General features: G+C 44.2%; 1 protein-coding gene across 3 annotated transcripts in view; it reads right to left on the bottom strand.

Moving 5' to 3' along the window:
- Positions 1 to 13,217, bottom strand: part of PDE9A (phosphodiesterase 9A) — a 92,274-nt gene that overhangs the window by 50,627 nt on the left and 28,430 nt on the right. For 2 of the 3 annotated variants that reach the window (XM_054004963.1, XM_054004972.1), the window contains exons 5-6: positions 2,357 to 2,411; positions 1,431 to 1,501 (exon numbers count right to left, since the gene is read on the bottom strand). In XM_054004963.1, the coding sequence (XP_053860938.1) occupies positions 1,431 to 1,501; positions 2,357 to 2,411 (126 nt within the window). Of the gene's footprint in view, positions 1 to 1,430; positions 1,502 to 2,356; positions 2,412 to 10,015; positions 10,478 to 13,217 lie in introns of those variants that run through there. The other variant, XM_054004990.1, reaches the window with a different exon arrangement.

Raw genomic sequence — 13,217 nt, 5'->3', positions numbered from 1 at the left:
ACACTTTGCCAGTGGGTTTCACAGATATTTGCTGACAGAAGAGGAAAGGTGAGACTCAGGAATCCTTGGTTCCATGTCAGGCTCTGGACGGGAGTGTGCTGTGGTGAGCACAGACTTATGTCCGTCCCCCCATAAACATGACCCTTCTACCCCATCCCCTCCAACATGTCCCTGTCCCAGCCCTCTCTTCCCCATCCCTTGCTCCTCATTCCCATCCCAGCCTCCACCCCTCCAGCTTCTCCTCCCAGGCCCAGTCTCCTTGCCTAGCGACTCCAAGTCTCAACTCTTTGGACTCCCTGTACCAGTCTCTCCCCCACTCCCGGGGCCACTCCCAGTTCTCCTCCATAGCCCAGTTCATTGTCAGATCTGTCTCCCCTCCTCCCACATCTCCTTAGCCTGGTTCCATTGGTTCTCAGGCCCAGTCTCCTTGTCCATCCAGTCCCCCCGCCCCAGCTTCTCTTCCAATCTCAGCAGCCCCTAAATCTGCTGGCTCCCAGTACCCTCCTGTTTCCCTCCCTAGCCATCAGTCCCCCTCTCAACTTCCAGTCTCCGTTTCCCTCTTCCCCCTGCCAGTCAACAGCCCCAGTCTTCCCACAGGCTCCTTGTCAACATCTGCTCCCTCTGCCTCCCCTGCAGGTGAGGCTCTTGTCCCCTCTGCATTCAAATTAGGCAGCTTCTTCCTACACGCTACCTTGTCATCAGCAGCAGAAGGGCGTGGAGAGACAAGCTGTCTGCCCTCAGTTTCAATGTCTGGCTGTGCTCTGGCCCATGGCAGCTCAGAACTACAATTGTACAGAAAATCCTGCTAATTACTGGACTGGAGCGTGCTCAGTACAGATGGGATATTTGGGGAATTTAGCAGCTAAAATTGAAGCAGTCTCTACTGAGCATGTGCAAACTTTGATTTTTCAAAGGCTTATTACTTGTCCAAATTTGGGCAAATATTCATAGGGACAGAAAAAGGCACATCCTGCCATACATTTAAATAAAATTGTATTAAATAATTTTTTTAAATATATATCTATATATATATTTATAAATGTTAAAGACCACCTCCCTTGCCAACTTTCAAGTCCCTTCTCCAAAGCATAGGGGCGCCAGAGTTTGTCAAAGAAAAGGTCATCAGAATTTTTTAACGTGGACAAAACACCATATTTTCCCCTAGCCTTCTTCTTGGAAATGAATGAACTTTTTTGGCTAAAATTTTCCAGAACAATTCAGCCTCAGGCAAAGACCCAGCATGGAAAATTTCAGCCCAAATATCTGAAGTCTTGTCAAGTTGTAGGTAATTGAAAACAGGGTGATATAATGAGAAGTGTCAGGAGACTTGAATAATGGGCAATGCTACCAGTCCCTTGTATTATAATTAAACAGATGTTGATTTTATATATAGTAATTCCTAATTTTGTTAAAAAATAAAGGACACTTACGTTCAACTTTTTTCTCCAGCATTGCCAAGTGATTTGCTACTTCAGTTTTCAGTTCATTGATTTTAAACACCCTGGGGAAAAAATCAGATATGAAATATACATTTGTATCTATATGTATACAATAAAGAAAAGATTTTGTACTAGAAACCGCACACCAGTTTCAAAGGACCAAGGAATGACATTTAATATCAAGTAAAGAACAGCAAAATCTGTGCTGAATGTACAACCTTGAAGAAAGATGTGCACATTCAAAGGCTATAGAGAGTCCATGAAAATTAAAAGAGAATGCTATTGTTTTGGCTCTGAGAGAATGAAGTCATCACCCCATCTTTCAGCAGATACTTGTTATCATGCCCTTTAGGGAAGCAAAACTAAATTGATGGTGCTTCAAGGCCAGCATACAGGTATTTGTACACCTTTGAAGCTCTTTTTTCTTTCAATCATATTGGTGGCTTACAGAGATATAACAGAATTGATCCTTCTTACTGAAGCCAGTGAGGATAAAATAAGCATCCGTAAAAACATTCAGAATTGTTATCTGAGGGAAGAAAAATGTGCACATTAAAATTGATAAACAAATGCTGAGCCTACAAACCTAAACAAAGATGCACTTTTTTTGCTGCCAATACGATGATGGAAGCACAATTAAATCAAGTAACCTTTCTTTTCTTGTGCAAATACTGTCCAAATTCCATCTTGGCATAAGCCTTGTGCATCTCCTCGTTGCAGTCAATGGGAGTTGTATGGGCTGAGTCCGGCAGTAAGGCTGGAATTGTCAAGAGTTCGAAGGGCGTGAAGTGCCCAACTCACTTTGAATTCCTGTGGAAGTTGGGTGCCTCACTTCTTTAGCTCCCTTTGAAAGCCTCAGCCGGTCTCAATAAAAGAAATAGAACTTTGCATTCATAACAATGATGTAAAGTTTTTACCTTGAGAATTGTTCAGCAACCTGCGTCAGTACACTCTGGAACAATTCCTCTTTCTCTAAAAAACAAAATAATGGGAAAACATAGTACACGACACAGAAAGAGAAAGCGGTGAAGTCTGACACTGTATGCATTACTTCAACTTTAGGGCTTGGCAAATGCCACCCACCTGCTGCAACATGTGGGGGAACTTGATGGAGCCATCAGTGAAGGGGGACAGTCCCAGCAGGGAGGTAAGGAGCTACTCACTGAAGGACCTCTCCCTTGGGAGTCTCTAGCACATATTGGCCAGTTGGAGGGGGAAAGGGTGCTGATTGGCTAGCATTCCCCAGCTCCCAGGATTTAACCTGGAATGGGGAGCCATGGGACTTCATTCCTGCAGCCCCACGCTATCCACCCAGAACTAGGAATGGGAACCTGGCCTGTGAGCTGATCATCTGTTTAGAGGGGTCAGGAAAGATTTTTTTTTTCTCCCAGGGGCCAACTAGCAGAGGACCAGAGAATTTTTTGCCTTCTTTGCAGCACCTTCAAGCCACAGTGGATTAAGTAGGAATGCATTTGGTACCTAACAGGGGTACTTTGATTGAGTTGTTGATTCGTCACAATTTGCAGCTGGTTTCCAGCATGGTTACAAGGATAAAACGAACAGTTCCCAGAGATAAGAGACCTAGGATTTTGGCGATGGGTTTTTGGGACAAAGTGAGACCTTGGGGCCATTGCGGGCAGAGTCCCCACCCTGCTGCACCCTGTGTTCCCCTTGTGGGGGTACATTGTGCTGGGACTCAGAATGAGCTGAGTCCCGGGGGGTAGGCTGAGGAGTGCCTATGCTGAGTTATGAGTGATGTGGTAGGAGCCCTGGAAATCTTGCACTGGAATCAACTAAATGCCTGGTATAGGCAAGCAGGGGTGATGGTGGGTAGCATCCCTCCCCTGTGTTAAAGTTTAATAAGATTTGTAGCCTTCAGCTTAAAATCCAGCCACGTGTCTGTCCTGTTTTCGCTGTGGGTCTGCATCAAAGAAACATATAGCAAAGCAGCTATTCTGGTGCCTTGAATGTAACCATTCATTTTGGAACGTAGATATGCCAGTGATGGTACCTTTCACTGTACTTGCTACTTCCTTGGTTCTACCAGTCTCATGTCCCCTGGCTACAGATTACAGCCAAGGTTTTCAAGAAAGGCTGGTCATTTTGGACACCCAACTTGAGATATCTGAAAAATATCTGATTTCCAGAAAGAATTCTGCACCTATCCTCTGATGATTAGGCCCCTTTCAGGTGTCTCAGAGTGGACACCCAAAACTGGAGGCACCCAAAATCACTAATCGCTTTTGAAAATCGTGGCCCACTTTCCTCCTTCTGGTTCACACAGGTTGCATTTACACTATAAACACACCATCTGAAGAACCCAGTAACAACATGTTAATGCCCCAACGTGGCTAAAGCACAGCTTGGGATCACGCTGTAGTCCTATCTTTGGCACTGACTGTAAAAAGCAGAAAAGTTCAGTACTTCTTAAATCTAGGAACTGTCATTCCATAACCGTGTTGTATTCTAGGGTAGGTAATAGTATCAGAAGTGTCTTCTTTACAAGGGCATAACACACCATTGCTAAATAAGGTGATTTTGCAGAGTCGGAGCTGGCTGGTTGACTGTGGAGTCTGTAGTTCATTTCACCCACTGCCTGCAAAAACACTCCCCAGATATTGGCCTACTCCCTGTCCTCCATTGTGCTTAACTACAATGTGGAAATAAACTGCATTACAGGAAATATAAAATCTTGACCTTTCTGGAGACCTAGGAAACCACTAGATCCTCTAGTTTGTTTGTTTTTTCTTTAAAAATTTTCAGGTAAATTTAGTGCTCATGAAAGTTAGAGACTAGTAGTATGATCTTAAATCAGGTAGAGTGCAAACAGCTGTTGTGAAAATTTCTCCCACACAGCACATAAATGTACCTCATGCCTAACCTGCAAATCTCTTTTACTTACTTCCCCAGAGACTGCCAGTTCTGCAGTGGTTTTGTTTTTAAACTTGTCTGCAGGAGGAGAGGAGACCACCATATTCATTTGCCTTTGTAATCCAAACTAGGATTAAAATTCAGGTCCCCAAACAAGAAAGGCCAGTCAGTATATTAACTTACTCTATTAGCTTTACTCCAAGAATCCCATTTTAATTTTCTAGCGGGCCCAACACATGACATTGAAAAGGAAGTCAAGCTATAAATGATAGGATAGCACTAGGGTTGCCAGGCATCCGGATTTCGACCAGAATGCCCGATCGAAAAGGGACCCTGGTGGCTCTGGTCAGCACCGCCGACCGGGCCATTAAAAGTCCAATTGATGGTGCTGCGGGGCTAAGGCAGGCTAGTCCCTACCTGTCCTGGCTCAGTGTTGCACCCCGCAAACGGCCAGCAGGTCCGGCTCCTAGGCTGGTCGGCCAGGGGGCTCAGCGTGCTGCCCCCGCCCTGAACACTAACTCCGCACTCCCATTGGCTGGGAACCATGGCCAATAGAACGGAGGGGTGGTGCCTGCAGGCGAGAGCAGTGTGTGGCGCCTCCTGGCCCTCCCACCTAGGACCCGGACCTCCTGGCTGCTTCTGGGGTGCAGCGCAGCATGAAGCCAGGACAGGCAGGGAGCCTGCCTTAGCCCCGCTGCGCCACTGACTTGGAGCCACCTGAGGTAAGCCCGTGCCCCAACCCCGAACCCTAAGCCCCTACCCCAGCCCTAAGCCCCCCCAAACCCACAGCTCCCTCAACCTTCTGCCCCAACACAGAGCCCCGCCACACCCTGAACCCCAACCCCATGCCCCAGCCCAGAGCCCCCTCCCACAACCTGAACCCCTCATCCACAGCCCCACCCCAGAGCCTGCACCCCCAGCCAGAGCCCTCACCCCCTCCTGCACCCCAACCCCTTGCCTCAACCGACAGCCCCCTCCCACACTCCAAATCCCTCGGCCCCAGCCTGGAGCCCCCTCCTGCACCCCAAGCCCCTCATCCCCAGCCCCACCCAGAGCTCTCACCCCCCAGCCAGAGCCTTCACCCCCTCCCACAAACCAACCTCCTGCCCCAGCCCAGTGAAAGTGAGTGAGGGTGGAGGAGAGTGAGCCACTGAGAGAGGGGGAATGTAGTGAGCGGGGCCGGGGCCTGGGAAAGGGGTGGGGCTAGGGTGTTTGGTTTTGTGCGAGTAAAAAGTTGGCAACCCTAGACAGCACTGAGTGATTTTATCAGGTAGCTAGAAAACAGCAAGTAAAATTCCTTGATTTTGTACATATTAAAAAACAGCCTAAAACCTACAGAAGTGGTGTCCATGTTCACAAGTAAACCACATTGCTGGCAGGAAAACAATACAGGAGAGAATTCTAGCCCTTTACTGTTCTTTATGACAAGACAACTACAGCAAGTACACTTTAGACACATAGGAAAGGTTCACACTATACCTTGGCTTTACAATGCTTAGTACTGCGGTGGTTGACATGATAGCAAACCTTAAGACAGATAAGTAAGGAGCAACTTTCCAGGACGCTGATGTTTGACAGAATGAAAGACATTCAGGATATACTTGCCTTTGACAGTTTCCAGTAAATAATCCTTGCAATAACAACTAAGAACTACCATACTGGGGAAGACCCTTGATCCAACTTGTCTAGTATCCTTTTTATTTCTGACAGTGGGTAACTGCTCTAGTTATGAAATGCCATACTATAGGGACATTATTTTTTATTTATACTTATGCCCTGAAGCCTGAAAAGTGACAGCCAAATTATATCCTCCCCAGTATAGCTGCAGAAGCTATATCCATCACCTATATCTACACACATAGATCTATCATTTATCTCTATCATCTATATGTACACCCACACATGCACATATACATACACAGACATTATATAAATGTCTAAGGGTAGATCCTCAGCTGATATAAAGTGTCATAGCTCCATAGAAATCAATGGACCTATGACAGTTTACACCAATTGAGGATCTGTCCCAAACTCTTAGTTTTGCGCTATTTAGCCAAATGTAATGTAACCAATAGAGAAGGAATCAGCAATAGACATTTTAAAGTAGAACAGGCCTATAATTCTAAAAGGAAATCTTGGGTAAACATTTTTAAAGCATTTAAATGACTTATGCGTCTAAGCATCATTTTCAAAAGTAACTTAGGTACTATTGTCAGAGGGGTAGCGGTGTTAGTCTGGATCTGTAAAAAGCAACAGAGAGTCCTGTGGCACCTTTAAGACTAACAGATGTATTGGAGCATAAGCTTTCGTGGGTGAATGCCCACTTCGTCGGATGCATGTAATGTGTACTATTAAAAATGGTACCCCTTAACTCTTTTGTCAGAAATGTTATGATCCTCACTAGCCCTGATATCCTTTGCCGGCATTTGGTTTGGTTTTTAGGCTGTATTTACTGACATTCAGTAAAACTATAAATATATATGAAAAAGAAAGAACTTTGACTGGATAAGAGTCTGTGGTGCAAATGCAAATTAAAGTAAGATGGAGCATTTGAAATAATATTAAACACAAATGTGTCCAAAGTTTTGGATTAAGTGAGATAAATCTAAAAAGTAAACAAGGAAGATGTATTTGTTGTTGACATTGCTTGGGAGATAACCTACTTCTACATTAGATTTTTCTACTCATGCTTTAATTTTTACCTCTGTGCACATGGCTTATGCCTTCTTCCCAATTCAAGCATGGACTTAAGTAAGAATCATTAACATTTATGCATCCCACCTGCAGTAGAGACCACCTCACTAGTCCATACATTCTGCTTTACCAATATGCTACAGGCAATAATTTATTCCTTGTATTATCATAGGGCCCAGCAGCCCCAGTCAAGGACCAATCATAGTATCAGTATTTTCAAGTAAAATCCCAGTCACAGAGCTGTGCTCTAAATCATTGATAATGCAGCAGGACAGCAAAGTTGCAGTGAGCAACTTGCCTTGTACTGCACAAGCATCCTTAGGATAAAGCAGATAAGTGCATAATCCTGAAGTCTTACTCCTGGGTGCATTCTCTGCCAAAAAAATTAAAAATTCTGCACACAATATTTTAAAATTCTGCATATTTTATTTGTCAAAATAACACGATATAATCATGCCAGTTTCAATTATTTTGGTAATTTATTTCAGAATGCCTGTCAGCAAATATGTCTGTAACAATACAGATAACAAAAATTATTCAGGAAATGCTTTCTGACAAATAGATTCATTACTAGGCAAATTAATACAGAACTCTGAGTAATAATTAATTTAAACTACAATACAGAAACGTATTTCCCACACTCCTCAGAAGCAGTGCAAAGGTTTGGGGGAGCTGAGGGAGAGGGAAGTAAGTGCTGGAGAAGGAGGAGGCTGGGTGTGAACTTGGAGGGTTGTTGGGTGTGGGTGGGAGAAGTATGGAACAGGTTTTTTTTGTGCGGGAGGGATTGTTAGGGAGCGTTCCCCATGCAGACCCTGGCTGACTCCTATCTTCTCTTATTCATTCAGGCACATCTGCCCCTGTCTGCATGTGTCCCTGCACCCGCACTCAGCCAGCTCCCCCCGCCATGTCTCTGCAGCTCTCTCCCTCTGCCCCATATGTTCCTGTACCCCCATCCTTATTCAGCCCCCACCCCAGTCTATGCCCCCCACTAGCCCTTCTGAACCCCAATCTGTGACACCCCAGCAGCTCCATGTGCCACACCCTATCCATTCCTCCATACCCCTTGCCTCCTGACCTGCCCCCCTGGACAGCACACTGTGAGGAACGCAGCCTCTTCTTTTCCCTATCCGCAGTTGGGGCTGCTCCCACCTCAGAGTGGCTGCTCTCTGTTCTGGCACACAGTGGCCCCTAGCGGGTGAAAGGCATAACTGCAGCACTTCTTGGCAGAATGTTTTCTGCTGAGAAAAAAATATTCTGCACCACACACGAATTCTGTGTGTACGCAGTGGTGCAGAATTCACCCAGGAGTAGTCTCTACACAGGAAAAGCTCCTAATGGAGTGATGGGAATCTTGCCTACATAAGGATGGCAGGATCAGGCCACTAAATTTATATTATATGGTAATATATTAATTGATTTATTTAAAAAAAAACAGTCTTTCTTTAAAAAATCCTTAGTATACTTTAAAAAGTGCTAACCTTTAAAAAATGTAAGTGCATGAAGTGCTAATATGAAGTGCCAGGTTCACAGCTCTGGAGAACGGAGTCCTCTGAGTATCCATAGGACAGGGAGAGCATTGGCATTTGCAGTACAAACTTCCCAAGTACTTTCCCCTGAAAAATCAAACCTAACCCATCTCCGCAGCCTTGTCTACAGTAGGGAATTAAAATGTAAAAATCCCACCATTGCCAGCACTGGTTCAGCTGCACTGTTAGCAACTTTGGAAGTCCTAGTGTAGACAGCTCTCTGTCTCCAGCAGCTGTGTCAATTAAACTTGCTCAGCAGAGTAGTTCAGGTCTCCTTTATCTAGTAAATTCCCAGACTCTTTGCTGAGATTAACCACAAGACCATGCAATTAGTGTTTGAAACAGCAAGTGCTTCTTAAACAAGAAGCTAGATTTTAAGAAATAGGTTCTTTTAGTTAGTTTTAAAAAAGTAAAATGACAAAATGGTGCTAATATAATCCCGTCTTCCACAAATGAAGTCCAGTAGCAATATGCTATATCAGGGGTCGGCAGCCTCTGGCACGCGGCTCACCAGGGTAAGCACCCTGGCGGGCTGGGCCAGTTTGTTTACCTGCCGCGTCGGCAGGTTTGTCCGATCGCGGCTCCCACTGGCCACGGTTCGCCGTCCCAGGCCAATGGGGGCTGTGGGAAGTGGTGCGGCTGAGGGATGTGCTGGCTGCGGCTTTCCGCCGCCCCCATTGGCCTAGGATGGCGAACCACGGCCAGTGGGAGCCGCGATCGGACGAACCTGCCAACTCGGCAGGTTAACAAACTGGCCCAGCCCGCCAGTGTGCTTACCCTGGTGAGTCATGTGCCAGAGGTTGCCGACCCCTGTGCTATATTTCTCTCAATCTCTCCTGGAAATGCAAGATAAACATTTTATATTCTCTCATATGTTTTAAATATATTTTTTAATATATTGGCACACACACATTTATACCTTAAGCATAAACAACATATTGGCATTTCTAACAGCTGCCTCTTGTACTTTTCTGATATATCAAAATGTATCATGAATATAACATACACAATGCAAAATACGTTTTGGAAAAGAATCAGTTGTGTACACATGTAAGAAATAGATACCAAACATTTAAAATATTTCTTTACAACAGCTTCTGTTTCCTTTGAGAGCACCCATTATTATTACGCTACTCTTCAAAATATTACAGTTAATTATGAGAGAGATCAGTAATACTTGTCAGGAACATTTGCTTTTATTTTCCAAATGATTTGATTATTACATGATTGTGACTCTAAAATGGGACAAGCACATAGTATTCTGAAAGTCTAGGATCTAATTCATGCTCTATTGTGTTTTTATTTTATTCGATTCCCAGATTCAGTGACAGTGACCCGAAGAGCAAATAAAAAGATTTGTTCCATTACAGGGAATAGTTTTCAGTTATCTTAGAAAGGGTTTTAAACTGCTTTTGAAAATCAAAGAGCTGAAACAAAACAAATAATACTTATTTAAAATACCAGGAAAGCTTAATCTCTGCTTACCGTATACAATGCCTGGAATGCTACAAGTCCAGCAGTAAGAATAAACACAGAAACCCGTGTACCCTGAATTCAACGCCTCTCAGATCGGTCTCAATGGCTGTAGCATACAAGAGAGTGACAAGTTGCTTTTAAAGACCAACTCAGTAACAAAACTAGATGTTCTACTTTCACTCCTTCCGCCTGTCAAAACTCACTAAAAGTACCAGGGCATTCTAATCCAGGGAACAGTCAACTACAATGTTATGTTTATAGATGTAATAAATGACTTTCAAAATAAAAATGTATGTTTTTATAACCCTAGAGTGCAGTAAAGATATATGACTAACAACGGCACTTCCTCTCATCTTAAAGAGACAAAGCACCTTTTCTTTTCAACATTTTAATCAAGAATGCTATAACTGCTTGTGGCAAAAATATTTGAGATTTATGCAGACACCATTTATAATCCTCAAAGGCATTTAAGACTCTAGCTCCCATTGAAATCAATGGGCATTAGATGCCTAAAAACCTTTGAGGATCTGCACTTCTGTGCCTCAGTTTCCCATCTGTAAAATGAGGATAATAATAATCCTCCCATTCTCCTATCCTCTGTTTGTTGTGTCTATTGAGCTCTTTGGGGCAGGGCATGGCTCTTACTATGGGCCAGATTGCAATCTCTCTGCTCATGCTGAGTACTGCTTTATGCCATCAGTAATCTCATTGATTTCATTGCAACTCCTGGTGTAACTCAATGTGCATCAGGATATCACAATCTGACCTTACATGCATGCACACTGCATAGCACAATGGTGTCCCAGGCTTCATTAGGGCCTCTAGCTCCTACTGGAACACAAACATGAAATGTAATTGTCATCTTCGTTCTGAAATTCACATTTACAAAAGTGGAGATGGTTTTGCAAGACAAAATAATTTACAAAGGACTTCAGTTTTGCTCCCCAGCATTTTGCAAGTGAAAATCAGAAGGTTTACACCCACCCAATGATACTGCAGTAAACTAGTGCTGCACAGTTTACAGGCAAAATTCAGCTCTTCCTGCAGCTATCTGTTGCCTATTCTTCACTTGCTCTGTGTAGAACTCTTGGCAAGGTTTCTTGTAGGACGACAATGGGAATTCATCCCTAAATGAGGGCATGATACTCAGCAGTGCTTCCACAGCACAGATATGAGATCTGCAATATAAGATCAGAGAGGAGGATTTTGCTCTTTTTCTTTAAAGGCCAAATTCCAGCAGTCTTCAGGTTTGGCCAGAAAACAGGTGCATACCAATGCTGTAAAAGCACTTTCTTTGTCATGTGTACTGTGCCAGATGGCTGCCATGCACAGATTTTTCCTGCCAGAATCAGGAGAAATTAGAGTGGGACAGGTATATGCTGGGCTGATTAGGTTACACACACACTAAAATAGGTGGGCTCATATCCCAATAACCCCTCGGGGCCTTCCTTTGAATGTCGAGTTACAATCCCTCCCCTGCTTCACCCCTTGCTCTGGTGAAGGAGGAGTAAGTTACTTTGCTCTATGGTTATGTCTACACTACCGCAGTAAATTGACCTAAATTACGCTACTCCAGTTACATGAATAACGTAGCTGGAGTCGACGTAGCTTAAGTTGACTTACTGGGGTGTCTACACCGCACTCGGTCACTCTGCCATCGATTTAGCAGGTCTTCTCTAGACCCGCTAAATCGCCCCCCGGTGCATCGATCACAGCAGCATCAATCCTGCGGTAGTTAGACATAGCCTATTTGTGGAGGGCCTTATTCCTCCCTCTGGCCCCAGACAGCTATTACAGCCTACAGGTATGGGGAGGCAGAAGCAGGGATTTTACCACTTCCCACCCCTTCCCACTGACTTGCTCATGGGGTGGGAGGAGCAGCAGGCAATTCGGTCCTGTTCCCCTGAAAAACAGTCAGAATTGCAATCTGAGCAGGTCACAGCAGGGGGTGGGGGGGCAGACTGGCTGGCTTACCGCACCACACTTCCCTAGGTGGCCAAGCAAGGCCTGTGATAATCTCGCCCTAAGGAGCAGAATCAGGCTGGATAATTTCTGTCCCATGGTCCCATCCTCAACACACCTACCCGAGCTTGTGCCTCTGCCCAGCTCACAGTCAGGATTTATCTCTAAGCATTTTGTTTTGATAAGGAGGCTAGTCCTTCCAAATGTAAAAGATCCGAAGAACAAAAGCCTTAGAAATGGGCACAATGAGAGCTGGTTGGGAAATTTTTGACAAAATGTTTTTTCATTGGAAAATGCCAATTCATCAAAACCAAAACTTTCCATGGAAGTGTATTGGTTTTGCAAACCTTTGGATGGGAATGTTGCTGAGGTCTAAGCTGGAATTTCTGGGAACAAAAGAGACCTCTGCATAATAGTCAATTGATTAGGGCCCTCACTTGGGATGTGGAAGACCCAGGTTCAAGTGCCTGTTCTGAGGTAGAGATGCCTCCCACATTCCAGCTAAGTCCCCCAACCTCTGGACTATAGAGTCTCAATTTCTTCTATTGGACTTTGCAGAAATAATTAATAATCACAGGACCAGAGAACTCAGGCAGAACACAGGCTTAAACCTGCATCTCCCACATCCCAGGAGAGGACCCTAACCACTAGGCTATTCTCTTGCTCTTGCTAAGGGTCTCTTGCGCTGCCTCTCTGAAAATTATTAAAAGGTCATAATTTTGTTCCACTGCAGAACAAAAACAAATTCCGAAACCTTGAAATTTGTCACAAAACGAAATTCTGACCCCAAATCCATTGCAGTTAATCATCTAAGATTGCTCTACAAGTTCATTAGGGCTGAAACTTGCAAACCCTTACTCGGGTGAGTAATCTCTTTGCAAGTTACAGTAGCTGCTGTTGGATTTACACTGGCATACCCGAGATCAGAGTCCAGCCCACAAGCTACTTGTGTGAGTAAGTTATGTAGGAAAAAGCTTTGCAGGATGGGGATCTTTTTCCTGAAGACATTGTTTAGAACGAGCATGTCACGCTCTTGCATAAGTTTTAAGAGTTATCTTGGCTCCTAAATGAAAATAGATCATCATATATGTAGATTCAGGCATTGTGACAAGTTTCTGTCATTTCACAAATAACAAATAGGTACAAGGAAGATAGTGTCTATATAACCATTCAAAAAAATCTGTGGGTCTCACTTATATATCATCAATGGGCTCATCAATCAGCAAGGCAGGTATATAAATAGATTTGC

The sequence above is a fragment of the Malaclemys terrapin genome, chromosome 1, assembly GCF_027887155.1.
Source record: "Malaclemys terrapin pileata isolate rMalTer1 chromosome 1, rMalTer1.hap1, whole genome shotgun sequence".
Lineage (NCBI taxonomy): Eukaryota > Metazoa > Chordata > Testudines > Emydidae > Malaclemys > Malaclemys terrapin.
This window is presented reverse-complemented; position numbering and strand designations above follow the sequence as displayed.